Source organism: Poecilia mexicana, unplaced genomic scaffold (genome assembly GCF_051168715.1).
Source record: "Poecilia mexicana isolate PSO_F unplaced genomic scaffold, ASM5116871v1 scaffold_15, whole genome shotgun sequence".
NCBI lineage: Eukaryota > Metazoa > Chordata > Actinopteri > Cyprinodontiformes > Poeciliidae > Poecilia > Poecilia mexicana.
In genome coordinates, this window is record NW_028263384.1 from 18,038,997 (window position 1) to 18,053,731 (window position 14,735).

At 43.0% G+C, this 14,735-nt stretch overlaps 1 protein-coding gene across 1 annotated transcript; it reads right to left on the minus strand.

The window, feature by feature from the left end:
• Positions 1-1,238: 1,238 nt before the first annotated feature.
• Positions 1,239-13,955, minus strand: cunh10orf71 (chromosome unknown C10orf71 homolog). The gene has a single exon (XM_014982527.2). It carries the CDS (start codon positions 13,760-13,762, stop codon positions 1,997-1,999), a length of 11,766 nt encoding a protein of 3,921 aa, XP_014838013.2. The 5' UTR covers positions 13,763-13,955; the 3' UTR covers positions 1,239-1,996.
• Between the last annotated feature and the right edge of the window lie 780 nt (positions 13,956-14,735).

Genomic DNA, 14,735 nt, shown 5'->3' on the forward strand with positions numbered 1-14,735 from the left:
TAGGGAATCGTCAACACATCAATTAAGTGCAAAACGATTACAGGCTTTCTATTTGTTAAACATTATGCAATGTGCAATCAAAGACTATAAAAATCTGTGCTTTTACCCAGAATTACTTGTAAAATTAGTTCTCATGTTTGCCTTATTTTGAACTGGTTGGAAATCTTAAGAAATACATTTTTCAATATGGAAAAAAAAAATCTGTTTTCAACAGTGTCTATCTGAAGGTTGTTCAGTACAATAAGTACTTTATTGTTCTGTTCTGAGGTTACTCCTCCCATGAGTGTTTGGATATTTTTATACTCCCACAGTCTGGATTCAAATCAAAGTGTGAGGAGGAGGAAAACTGGGGTGGGAAACATTGCAACGTGGGTTATCAGAATTTCCTGCCTGTAATGTGTTTCTTGTAAGCTATCTAATAGTATTATGGTATGCCCCATAAATTATAAAATTAACAAATTATGTATGTTTAATCTTGAGGAACATATTTCAAAACTATTGTTCACCATTAGTTCTGGACCATTTTAATCTGTCATCCCAGTAATGGACCAAAGCCTGATTAAACTCTGGACATGTTGCCAGTTTAACACAGGGTTATGAGGATTCTTACACCATTATTCGTTTTATGCTTGTGTTACATAGAGTTTTGTGGTCAGCTTAACTGTTACCTGCTGGCATCAGCAGGTAACAGATTTACCAGTGGAGGGAGGACACAGTGCCATTGGGCCCAGTGAGGTAACCCCACGAAGGTCAAGAGGAATGGATTCCCACCTGAGCCCGGCTCTGTAGAGCCATAGGCCATCTGCCAACCACTTGGTAATGAGGCCTAAATACCCCACACAAACTATATCACACCAACTAGACATATCTCACCTTTGCTCAAATTACCAAAGTAGAGGCCATTGTAAGGCACCCCACATAAAAGAACTCCCACAAAGTGGTTTCCTTGAGGTGGAAGGAGTGAACCTGGGCCTAAAGAGCTTCCCACCAACAGCCTATATGACCCAGGAAACCCCTGGACTAGCAGACTCCAGCAGGTGCACCCAGATTCTTGTTTTCAACAGTGTCTATCTGAACATGCCTTGAGTTGGCTGCCCAACTCAAGGCAGTCCACAGCTCCACCTAAACCCTACCCAAATCCCCACCCATTTAATTCACCTTCTCAACATCCAAAGAAAAAAGCTTTAAGAATGCAGTCTTCCCCCATTTTAAAGAATTGTTAAAATAAAAAGAACCTGTTGTGAAATATTTCAGAAATCTTGTTTTATTTGTAATCCTCAAAAGAAAAAAAAACAACAACAATCACATGTTTGGAAATATCTGTGTTAAATGTGTTTTTGTTGTCTGAAAAAGTCCATGTCATGCTACATTCACAGCAACACAAAAGCACTCCTAGAAACATCCGTCTTATGAAACAGAGTACCGTATAACTTTAAAACAGCAACAGTCGTATCACTTCCATGTGACCATGTTCGTTTTGACACTCTTGCTGCATAGACAAACTATGTTGTATACCATTTGAAGATCATTGACTTTGAAGAGTTATTTCATGCATTGCAAGGCTTTCACAACATGAAAGGTAAAACAGACCAGCCATTGTTTATAATGCAAAATAAATGCATATTCTTCCATAAAGGACCAAGCACTTTATGATGGGGCGGTTTGTAATTTGTTTATGTAAGGTATGTTCACCATACCAGGAAATGAGATACAGATGTCACTGTTAACACGGGGGGATATGTTAGCTTCTGACATTCAAAGTCAAGTGGAATGGTAACAATAAATATAGAATACAAATACAAAATAAAACAGTTAATCTGTGAAAAAGACATCAGCAGCAGTTTAAGAACATGTCACAGTGACCTATACAATCAAAAAGAAAATTTATTTCAGATGACAAGTTACTTAAACTTTATATGGCATCATTTATACACTGTATGTTTCAGGTGTTATAATTTCAGGAAAAACTTCTTTACTTTTATGTCAGTCTATTTTCTCACCAGTCAGACACCTCCATGAAATCTTCTAATTCACTTATGGCAATAATGTCACGAGGCTGATACTCCAAGTTAGCTGAGTATTCGTTTTCACAAACTGAACTTCTGCCCAGCGGGCTGTTTGGGTCGCACTCTGGAAAAGGGTTGCATGAGTCCCGTGTGCTGTTCACCAAATTGTATGTCTTGGTGATGTCATTGACTGTGTCCATGTATGGTGTTTTCTCTGGACTGTAGCGATGGCCCTCGGAGTTCTGATCAATTTCAGGAACGGGACTTCTGCAGCTGTGGTTTTCTCTTGAGGCCTGCTGGCTTTGGTGTAGAGCTGCTGGGGCTGATGAGCTGCTTTCATGCATAGAGTTGACAACAGCTGCCTGGTAGTTTTGGGGAGAACTGTGGTAGCCTTGATAAAATCTAAGAGGTTTACTAGCAACCGTGGTGACAGAGGAGAGGGACTGTGGCTGCTGCTTGACTTGCAGTTGTTGTTGAACTTGAGGCTGTTGGTATTTTTGTTGAAGCTGAGGTTGAGAAATATTCTGACCAGTCTGGCGCACGTTCAGCTGAACATATTTTCCTGTCTCAGGATCAAAGAAAGTTTTCGTTTTTACTTGAACAGGCACGTCTACGACAAAGAACTGACCAGATCCCAGATCCTGCAAAACCTTCCGCTGAGTCAATGGATAGTTGGTTGACTCTACATGGTATTGTGTCACAGGAGTGGCTGGGTGATTGACATGATGGAGAGTGGGAGAAGAGGATACATGAGCAACTGTTTGAAGAGCTGCGGCTTTGGAAGCAGGGCTAGAAGCATGAAGAGGCACAGCAGAACCAGCATGAGGCGAAGGACTGGGGATAGAAATGGGGCCGGTGGCATGAGGAGAAGCATGAAAAGAGCGATGAGAGGATTTGCGATCTTTATGAAAGGAAGGCAAGCTGGATCCAGTAGCTGGAGCAAGAGCAAAGGCAACAGGTGGAGAAAAATGGGGGGAAGCCACAGCATGGTGATTGGAGGAGCATACCTCATTGGAGGAGGATGATGAAGAAGGAATACTGGAGACCTCTTTCCCAACTCCCACAGGGTTTCCTTCTGCAGCCTTGGAAAGTTCTTTCTTCATCCTTCGAGAGGTTAACCTTTGAGCTCTCCGTAAGGCTTTCTCACTTTTTGGTGGAACAGCTGGAGGTTTGCCCAGAGACCGCGACACATCACTGCTGAAACTGCATGCCGATTCAGGTCTGTCAAAATCAAACGGGCCATGCATTTCGGTCAGATCTGAGGCACTCGTCGCAAAGCTCTCCACATCCTCTGACATGCTGCTGATGACAGAGCGAGATTCATCATCATCCGTTGCCATGCTCCTCCTAGAATAGGGTCTCAGTTGAGGGGTAGTGCTTGAGTAATCTTGTAATGAAGACGGCGAGAAGAGAGCTGCAGACTCGCTGAAAGCAACAAAACGACTTAATGGGGTCCCTGCATTTCGTCTGATTATCTCCTGGTCATCCTCTGCTTTGTCTGGTGCCCCGTCGAATGTTGAACCCATTAAGAAGTCCTCTCCAAAGTTCTTATGGAAGCGTGGCTTGACGGACTTTGTGAGAGAGGAACCTCTGATGGTGTTGTCCTTTACTCTGAACATCAAGGGCTTGGCTCCTGGCGCAGGAGAGGAGGTGTTGGAGCGGGGCAGAGTTGGAGCTGGAGATGCAGCAGCATGAGGTCTGTAATGTCTCTGGTACAACAAGTCATTGGGTGATTCAAGTTCCCCTTGTTTCTTATTTTGTTGTTGTAAAGGTGAAGCGGAGGACAACTGTTTTTCTCTGGATCTTGTCTCTCTGTTGGTTGAGGTGATTGCAAAATACTGGAGAGCATCCGTCTTCTGCGCTGTTTCTTTGTCCATCTCTTGACGGTCTCTTGCTTTTACTTTGAGAGATGATACCTGCTCTTCATCTTCCATCTTGTTAGCTTGACTATCGTTATCTGTTTTAGTTGGTTTCGATTCTTTAGCTTTCTCCTGTTTGAAATGTTTTTCTGTTCTCTGTTCTCCCATGATTTCTTCCTTCTCAGCAGCTATGTTCTCGTTTTTCAACATTTTCCGTGATGCAGTTTTCTTCTCTTCCACAAGACTTTCATTCATTGGCACTTCATTCCGTTGTTGGATTCTGTTAAGTTCTTGTGTCTGTTTGACACTTTCCTTCTCTGAAATGAAAACATTTATTCCTTCTCTTGCTTTTCCTTTTGTTTCTTTTTCAGTATTGCTAACTATCTGCTCTTTTACTTGTTTAACTTGCCTTTGCTCCTCAATCAGAGACGCTATCCTTTGCTGCTTTTCTTGTGCAAGCCTTTTCCGGTGCTCTTCCACGTCACTTTGTTGTTGCTCCTTCTGTGCAACTCTCCTCTGTTGCTCCTCATGTTTTGCTTTTCTTTCCTGTTCATCTAACTCTCCTCTCTTTTGTTCTTCTGCTGAAAGGATCATTTGCTTGTCCTCTTGAGAAAGTCTCCTTTGTTGCTCCTCTACCTCTCTTCTTTGTTTGTCCTGTTGGGCAGTTTGTCTTTGTTGTTCATGTCCTTTTTCTCTCTGTTCCAATTGTGAATCTCTTCTTTGATTCAATTCTGTTGCTTTCCTTTGTTGGTCATTTGGACTTTGAAGTGGTCTCCTTTGTTGCTGTTCTGTTTCTCTTTTTTGTTCTTGTACGGTTCTCCCCTCCTGCTCTTCTTGTGCCACGTTTCTCATTTGTGGGCCTTCTCTGAGCCTTCTTGTTTGCTCCAATTGTCCAGCTCTCCTCAGCTGCTCTTCAACAGCTAAACTCTGTTGTTCATGTAAAACTTTTGTCTGTTGCTCCTCTTTTGCAATCCTCCTTTGCTGTGCTTCTGCTTCTCTTCTTTGTTGTTCTTTGTGTGCATCTTGTCTTCTTGGCTCTTCTTCAGCAGTCCTCCTATGAAGATCAATTTGTGCAGCTCTCTTTTGGTGCTCTTCTGCTGCCCTTTTGTGTTGTTTTTCATGAGAAGCTATCCTCTGCTGCTCTTCTTCTGCAGTCCTCATTTGTTGCTCAAATTGTGAAGCCCTCAATTGTTGCCTCTCTGCTGCTCTTCTCTGTTGTTCTTCATGAACAGCTTTCCTCTGTTGCTCCTCTGCAGTCCTTCTTTGTTGCCCCAGTTGTGCAGCCATTCTTTGCTGCTCCTTTGCCTCTCTTCTCTGTTGTTCTTCATGAGGAGCCATCTTTCTTTGTTCCTCCTCTGTGATCCTCCTTTGCTTTTCCTCTGCTGCTTTCCTTTGTTGTTCATCATATGCAGATTTCCTTCTTTGCTCCTCTTCTGCAATCCTTTGCTGCTCTGCCACTTTCCTCTGTTCCTCTTCTTCTGCGATCCTTCTTTTGTGCTCCAGTAGTGCAGCCCTTCTTTGCTGCTCCTCCACTTTTCGTCTCTGTTGTTCTTCATGGGCAGCTTTCTTTCTTTGTTCTTCCTCAATCCTCCATTGCTCTTCCTCTGCTGCTCTCCTCTGTTGTTCTTCTTGTGCAATCCTCATTTGCTGCTCCCCTGCTAATCTTCTCTGTTGCTCTTCTTCTGCAATCCTTCTTTGTTGCTCAAGTTGTGCAGCCCTCCTTTGCTGTTCCTCTGCTGCTTTTCTCTGTTGTTCTTCATATGCAGCTTTCCGTCTTTGCTCCTCTTCCTCAATTCTCCTTTGCTGCTCTTCCACTATTCTTCTTTGTAGTTCTTCATGTAGAGCCTTCCTCTGTTGCTCTTCTTCTTCAATCCTTCTTTTCTGCTCCAGTTGTGCAGCCTTTCTTCGCTGCTGCTCTGCTGCTTTTCTCTGTTGTTCTTCATATGCAGCTTTCCTTCTTTGCTCCTCTTCCTCAATCCTCCTTTGCTGTTCCTCTGCTGCTTTTCTCTGTTGTTCTTCTTCTGCAATCCTTCTTTGTTGCTCAAGTTGTGCAGCCCTCCTTTGCTGTTCCTCTGCTGCTTTTCTCTGTTGTTCTTCATATGCAGCTTTCCTTCTTTGCTCCTCTTCCTCAATCCTCTTTCGCTGCTCCTCTGCTTCTCTTCTCTGTTGTTCTTCATATGCAGCTTTCCTTCTTTGCTCCTCTTCCTCAATTCTCCTTTGCTGCTCTTCCGCTATTCTTCTTTGTTGTTCTTCATGTAGAGCCTTCCTCTGGTGCTCTTCTTCTTCAATCCTTCTTTTCTGCTCCAGTTGTGCAGCCTTTCTTTGCTGTTCCTCTGCTGCTTTTCTCTGTTGTTCTTCATATGCAGCTTTCCTTCTTTGCTCCTCTTCCTCAATTCTCCTTTGCTGCTCTTCCGCTATTCTTCTTTGTTGTTCTTCATGTAGAGCCTTCCTCTGTTGCTCTTCTTCTGCAATCCTTCTTTTCTGCTCCAGTTGTGCAGCCTTTCTTTGCTGTTCCTCTGCTGCTTTTCTCTGTTGTTCTTCATATGCAGCTTTCCTTCTTTGCTCCTCTTCCTCAATTCTCCTTTGCTGCTCTTCCGCTATTCTTCTTTGTTGTTCTTCATGTAGAGCCTTCCTCTGGTGCTCTTCTTCTTCAATCCTTATTTTCTGCTCCAGTTGTGCAGCCTTTCTTTGCTGTTCCTCTGCTGCTTTTCTCTGTTGTTCTTCATATGCAGCTTTACTTTTTTGCTCTGCTTCCTCAGTCCTCCTCTGCTGCTCCTCTGCTACTTTTCTCTGTTGTTTTTCATGTAGAGCCTTCATCTGTTGCTCTTTTTCTGCAATCCTTTGTTGAGCTTGTTTTGCAGTCCTCCTGTACTGCTCCTCCACTGCTCCTCTCCGTTGTATCTCATGAGGAACTTTCATCTGTTGCTCTTCTTCTGCTGTCCTCCATTGATGCTCCTCTGCTGCTTGAGCCACTAATTCTGCCTTATGTGTGGGGGACTTCTTTGTATCGATCTGATTTGGATTTTTGTCTATATAGAGAGTCATTTGAGCATTCAGAGGTGTTTTTTCTTGTCTTTCTTTGTCTCCAAGTTTGAACATCCCAGTTCTTTGGTGTTCCCTCTCCATGATAGGAAATACTAGCGACTTGGACTCTTTGTTGACTGTGGCTGTTATCTCTGTCTTATTTGGTAAGCTTTGGGTTTTAACAGAGCGGTCTGGTGGGTCATCAGTAAACACAGGGCGTCTGCTATGACGGGTCTGTATTAGCGGGAAGAACCCTTCCTTTTTGTTGGGAGGGAATTGCTGAAGTGGCTGCTCTTCTTTATCCCCTGAAACTATCACCTTTAATCTGGCATAGTCTGCAATAGCTGATATTTCCGGTATTGCAGACACTCGTTCTCTTGGATTTGGCTTAGCTTCAGAATGTGCGCTTGTTAAATTTTGATGACCCGAATTCTGTCTTTCCGCTGCACAGGACTCCAACTGGTTCACCTCATTATATGTTCTGGTGGGATTAGATTGGCTTGCATCCGCATTTTTTATTTTATTCCAACTCTCCATGGAACCACCAGGCTCTTTTGAAGTAACTGTATTATCGCCAGTTTCCAAATTTTTATCCGTCAAGTTCCCACCATCGATAATTTTTGAACTTGACTGATCTGTCTTTTGTTCACTTGGATCCACAGTGAACACAAAGACATCACTTTGTTGTTTCTTGTGTAGTTCAGTGCCAATAAATGTCTCGTTTGGTAGTAACTTTAGGATGTCCTTTCCCTTTGAATCTTCTCCAGCTGTGATATCGTTAGGAGACGTGTTGCTTGTCTCTGCTGGTCCTTGCACTTGAAAATAATCTGCTTCCACCAGCTGTACACTAGATTCTGACTTTTTGTCTCCAGCTGTAATGGATTCCCTGGTTGTATTTGCATTGCTCTGTTTCTCACTTGCCTTCAAGGAGTCAGACAGTTTCTTGACACTGGATAATACATACTGTACAGCTAATTTTTCTTCCAGACTGTCTTTCATCTTCTGCTCGCTGTTTTCTTGAGTCGAGTTTTCAAAATGATGTCCATGATTTGAATTCTGCGGTTTTCCTTCACTGCCGGATGGGACAACCTGACTCTGCACAGAGGCAGACCCAGCATTCGGAGGAACAGCTTTCATGTCACATTTTTCCAACATGTCCACGTTGTCTGTTTTACTTTCAGTTGGCACAACTCTGATGGCAATGTTTTCAATATGCACACCAGTATCTTCTTGGTCGTGTTCATTACTGAATGTTTCAGTGGATTGCTGGTTTTGAGACACAATCCCAGTGTTATCCGTGCATGAATCATTGAAGGGGCTTGGTGGAGTATAGGAGCAGGTGTTGTCTTCTAGTACTGGTGAGCGCTGCCCATCATTGCTACTGCTTTCGGAAATATTTCTAACTGTTGTCGTGTCATCTTTCATTGGCAGATCGTTTTCGGCTTTATTGGCTTTATCATGAGATATTTCATTGACGAGAGGCTTTTCATGTTGACTTCCGTCTTCTCCTGCCTCTGGGTGGCCAGAGGTTTCTGACACATTTTCCTTTGGCATGTTAACACTTACATCATTTGTGTCTTCTAGAGTTGTGTCCATTTGGTGGAGAACCGGTTGAGTTTTGGCCAAGTCTTTAGAAGGCACAGACCCGGCTTCTGGTTGTCTCTTCTTCTGTAGTTCTGCATTAGTGGCACAATTGTTGAGATGGAGATCTGCATTTTCAGCTGATATTTCTCTTTTAATTTCTTTCCAGTTTAAAGTTTCTTTCACATTATCTGAAAAGTTACCAAGAGAATCTTCATTTTCTTTCATAACACAGGGACTCTCTTTGGAGTCCCTTGCCTTCACTAATATTTCTGCTTCTTCTTGGCTGGAATTCTCTGTACCTGAATCTGATGACTTTCCTGAATTGGTCTGTTTTTCACTGTTGTTATTCTGCGGGCCACTATTGACTGCTGGATTTCTTTCTACTACAGTTACCATAATCCCCATAATCAGCACACTGTCATCTCTTACAGAGGTTTCATTTTGAGTCACGCAGTCTTCTGATTCTGAGTCTTTATGAGCTTCTTCTTTAGCGGCCTCTGCTGTCACAGGTTTGGACATACCCGTGGCGTGTGCCAGGTCTTTCATTTTGATAAGAGTTTCATCATTTTCCACTTGTTGCGTTTCCCCGCTCAGTCTTCCAGATGTTTCTGTGTGATTTGCTTCCTTTTGTTCGTTTTGCACACAGATGTCAGTTGTGCTCACAGAGGTGCCTGTGGGGAGGATTGTTTTTGTGGATTTTTCTGAATGATCGGCTGCTGCTTCACCACCCACTGTGTCAGAACTCAGAGATGAAGCAGACTTGCCTGGTTCTTTTTGCACTCCTGAAGGCTCCAGCTGATGCTTTGCTGTGATTTTATTGGACACTGTGGTTTCGTGCTTCTTAGGCACTTCCTGTGATGAGGGTGTCTGTCGAATATTAACACTCTGACCACTTGCTAACAACATGGCCGAGCTTTTGCCTATAAAGCCTTCTGGTAAAGCAAATCCCTTTTCTTTTATTGCGGAAATCTCTTTTTCAGCATGTGCTTTTATTTTGGAAGTCAGTATTTCCTGCTTAGTTTGAGCTTTCTCCCTTTGAGACAAAGCTCTAAGTGGAGCAACAGCCATGTCTTTGCCTGCGTTAATCCGCTGATCAGTTGACTTTCTTTCATGTTTAGCTGAAACACAGTCTTTCTGCAGGGAAACTGTGCCTTTAATAATATCAATTTTTTCTGATTTCTGACCACTGTCGTCCTTCAATTTCTCAGATAAATTTTCTCTGTTTGCTTTGTTGCATGAATTTGTTAGAAGAGAATGACAGCTACCTAATTGTGGTTTATTTAATGGCTCATTGCAATCACTCTCCTGTACTCTCTCATTACTGTGTTTAAAGTTCCTACCTCTCTCCTTATTCTCTGTCTCTGGTGTCAAAAATGAGTCACCAACACAAGGTCTGTCAATTGATAACACATTATTTCCTATTTCAACTTGGTTTTCTTTGGCTTGTTCGTTATGTTCTGCAGCTGACACTTTGGTGCTGTTTGCAGATGTTGGATGTGTAAAACCATATTTTTCCCTAAGCCTTTCATAATCATCAGTCACTGCATGAGTTTGTGTTTCCAGTGGGTGGTTCTGGTTTTTGTTGCAGGCGTTTTCGCCAGTATTAGAATCGTCATTCTTTAAAAGACCTTCTTCTTTGGTGAAAAGAATGTTTCTCACTTTTTCCGTTTGCTCTCCTCTTATTTTCTCCTTTATTTTAGCTAACTCTGCTTTCACTTTCGCTAATTCTGTCTTAACTTGTTTGACTCTGTCCGGTTCCTGTCTGGCCTGCTGTGTTGCTGCAAGCTTGGCTGTGAGTTTAGCTGACCTCTCCAGCAGGTTTTCTGTTTTCGATTGCTCAGATTCCTTTTGCTCCAGGTTTTCTTCCAGCTTTGTCTTTTCTCCTCGCGTGTCTTCGGCGCTACGTGTACCTAATGTGGCCTTCTCTAAATTAATTTGACATGCATGACTTGAATCTTTCTCATCCCTACCTTCCCTGACATCCTCCACTTTCATGTGGTCTGTTTTGACCTCCAACACCTCCATTCCCATTCTCTTCGCATCTATTGTTTTAGTTTGCAGCTCTTTTATCTGCTCTCTTTGTTCGCCTCTGATCTGTTCTTCTTTAACCTTTTCCATATTGATTTTCTCTGCATCCATCTGCTCTCCCTCTGCTTTTTCTGTGCTCTGCTGTTTTTCCCCAGCTTGTACGCCATTGGCCTGTTCATGTTTAACTTGGTCTATTCTGACCTGCTCAGGCGCCTCGGTCTTTGCCAGTTCGGTTTTTATGTGTTCCTCTTTTAGCTTCTCCTTCTCAGCTTGTTCTGTTTTGAGCTTCTTAGGGACTTTTTCTGTGACATTTGTTGGCTCGTCTGTTAGCTTCAAAACCCTTTCTTTTTCACCCTTCATCTGTTTCTCTTCTTCCTGCTGAAAGTATGTGTCTCTTGACTTTTCTTTTTGCTCATTTTTCCTCCCTTCCACTTTAATTATATGATCATCTTTGACTTGTCTTATATTGTGCAGCTCTTGCATTTTGACAGTTTCGAATGCAGGTTGCCTTGACAAAATAAACTTTGCTATTTCTGTTTTTGGTGGCTCAGCATGAGCTTTCTGTTGGGTTTTGGCCATTTCTGCTTGGGGATATTGTGGTTTCCCGTGGGCTGCCATTACCTGTTCACATTTGGTGTCTACAGTCTGCATGTTCTTTACCTGATTTGTCATTGCGATGGTTGATGCATTTTCTTCAATAAATGTTGGATTTGGCTGATTTTTCTTTTCAAACTGAGGGTTGGTTTGTATGTTTTCATTTGGAGCAGATATATTTAATTTAGTCTGACCTGTTGTTATCATGTCCATTGTTTTGTCTGATGTAAGATTTTGTTGGCCTCTACCATACTGATCGGTAAATCTGTTATAATTCTGTTTTAAATTAGCATCCTTTACTTGTTCTTTTTCTCCACCATGCAAATTTTCTTGCTTTAATCGTTCCACCAAAGACATTGTCTCATGTTTCACTGGGGGAACATTTGTTCTGAGATGGATATTTTCTGTATCTTGGACGTTTGCTTGTCTCCAGTCATCCTGGGAGGAGGACACATTTTTGTAATTGTGTTTGTTTTCTTCGAGCTGCTCATATCTGTCCACCTTTACAAACACTCCCCTTTGCGTTGCATTTGCTTTGCCTGTTGGATGTTCTCTGTGTTGATTGTTGTCAACACTCAGTCTTGTTGTGTCTTCAGCTGAGTAAGACTGCTTGACTTCTTCTGCAGATCCATAAATATCTTGCCTGTAGGGAGTAAATGACGCTAAATATTTATTAGGATTCTGCCCATTTCCGAGCAGATGATTGTTGGAGTAATTTGAAGTTACAAAGCCACTGAATCCAGAGCCATGGCTTTGCATCTGAGCTACCTGGTAATCATTTGCAGTGTTTTCTGAATAGTGACCTGTGTTTACTCTAGTGGGATGAGACGTCTGGGCAGTAAGTGATAGTCCGGGGGTGTGATACTGGTTTATAGCAGCGTTTGTGCTTCTCGGTGCTTCTGGCTGGAGACACTGAACATCTGAACTAGTAAATGCAGTTTCGTGTGGCTCCTGGCCGTGGGGCTGTTGGTTCCTCTCCGGTGTATCTAAGCCTTTGAACTTGGTTGGACTGTAGGTGCTTTTTACTCTTTTTCTGTTGTCTTTCAGGTTGAAGAGCAGGCTTGTGGCTCGAGATCTGTAGCTGGACATCCTGACATCGGGAGTTGCTCCTCGGCTTTCGGCTCTCACTGGAGGATGCTCTACTGGTTGAGGGGAGACTTCATGCTGGTGTAAGCGGGATGTGTCTACATCCTGATGTTGTTGGACAGAAGGTGTGAGCTGGTTGCCAATTCTAAAGGAATTTGCTTTGTTGCTGCCGACAATGTTCGTCTCTGCTGTCAACGTGTTATTTCCTGAGTTAAACCAACTTTCATTCCTACTGAATGTTTCTTGTTGATTAGATGTGTCATACTCTGACATCATTTTAGCCTTTTGCTGCAGAGCTTTGACAGAGCCGATGGTGTCTCTGACACGTCGAGACATCTCAGTAGAGGGTGACGCAGTAGACGGGCGGTGGGGCGGAAGTTTGTTAGTCCCCAGGCTCTGTGTCCACTTCCTGTGAGGATGATGAACCGCCAGCTCTGACTCGCAGCGTTTCTCCACAGCTGACGCTCTCTGGATCTGAGAGGAAGTTGAGATGGAGCGTGGAGCCGTCAGAGGAACCTGATATTCCAGGTGATTCCTAGATTGTCTGATGTCTCTGTGACGGCCGTGTGCTTGATTTTCAAGAGAAAGTTCATTGTACATTGGCGTCTGATACCATTTCGGAAACTCCGAGTAATGCATAAAGCCTGAGACTTCCGCTTGCCGAAACGGAAACCTGTTGTAATCTCTCCATAACTGGAAGGGACTGAACTCACTGTGGATGAAGAAGTTTGAGTTGCAGTTGGCCTGTGCAGACATGATGTGTTTGGTTTGTGATGACCTCATATAGCTGTGAGACATCTGGGCCACTGCTTCTGCTTCAGAGGAATAGAAGTTTGGGTCTCGACATGAAAACGGCCCGGCAGGATGGAAGTGATGGTTGAAATTTTGCTGGTATGAGAATTCAGAAAGTTCTCTCTGAATACTCATGAGAGCTGATTTGTCCCAACTCGTCCCATCGTCCCGCTCCCTGATGTTATCTTCCGCTCCTGCTCCGTCTCTGTGTCCGTCAGAGTTAAACGCCCTGATGAGAGACGAGACTCTCGAGTGGCTTCTGCGTTGCTGTGAACTCAACTCAGTGGCTCCGTTGCTGTGGAAGGACAGCTCCTCTTCCCTCAGAGACTTGCCCAACTGTGAGGTTTCCACTAAGGAGTGCTGGAATGTGGCAGAAACCATCCCCTGTGTCCTATCCCCATAAGCCTCCCACTGAGCTTCTCTCTGGATCTCTGCTCCGTACATCCCTGCCGTGATCCAGTCCTGTCCATATTGCTGCACACTAAAGTTGAAATTCTCCTGTGCAGCTCTCTTTCGGTCCTCCCTTTCTCTCTCCTCTCTGTATCTGCAGAAACCCAGCTGTCTGTCTGAGTAGGTGCTAGGCGAAGATAAACTGAGGTCAGAGTCATTATAAACAGCCTCATCTCCAATACAAAGGCTTCTGAACGCTCTGTCCGTCAGATTGCTGACCTCCCGATCAGTCTCATCCAGGAAGGAGCCCCCACTCGACGTGTCGCTGAAGCCTCCATCACTGTGCTTCCTGTGCCCACTGCTCTTGCGGCTCGAGCGACGCTTCTCAACTGAGGTCATGACGCAGACTTACAAGAAAAAATATTGCTTTTTAGTTGTTCAGTCATTCATGCAAATATGGACCTTAAAGATTCAATCCGTTTTTGCTGGTATAGCTGCTGCACCCGAAGTTTGGGGCCTCTGTTCAGGATTTTCTCCAGAGGCATTGTTTGTTCAGTTTGGCTCTGCACAAATGATGCTTCAATCTGCTGCTTTCCTGGAAGAAACAAAAGAGAAGAGAATCAGCTCAGACGCGATAATGTAACCACTAACTCCAAAAAAACAGAGCTTTGATTCGTAAGAAAGGTGCGTTTTAAACGAGATGCAAACCTTGAATTTTTGTGCCTTTCAAATGTATTCAGGCTTATTGAAATTTGGCACATTTTGTCACATAATGAAAATTTAGGGGTAACACTTTATTTGAAGGGGTGTGCATAAGACTGACATAACACTGTCATAAAAATGAACGAGTCCTTATGAATGTCTATGACTGTTATCATGAAGTGTCATTCGGTAAATAATGACACTTTTAATGCAAAGTTGCTCTAAAAGTTGCATTGAAAGTCCATTAAAAGTGTCAATGTTGCATTAAATTGTCATTATTTACAAAATCATGCAAAGTTGGCACTTTTAATGGACTTTTAATGCAACTTTTGAAGCAACTTAGCATTAGAAGTGTCATTATTTACCGAATGACACTTCATGATAACAGTCATAGACATTCATAAGGACTTGTTCATGTTCATGACAGGTGTTATGTCATGTTTATGACAGTGTCATGTCAGTCTTATACACACCCCTTCAAATAAAGTGTTACCAATTTAGGTTATTTAGAATTTATTTGACAGAAATAAAGAACATAATGGTGAATTGCAAGGAAAATTATTCAGTTTTCTCTCTTTTTTTTACTAATGGAAATCTAAAGTGCATTTGTATTTGTTTACTATAAATTGTTATGCATCTACATCAAAATCACTACATTGCCTCCCAAAGT

Bases quoted from the DNA above. Each gene is read 5' to 3' on its own strand.
- cunh10orf71 (XM_014982527.2), bottom strand. From the start codon at position 13,762: ATGACCTCAGTTGAGAAGCGTCGCTCGAGCCGCAAGAGCAGTGGGCAC.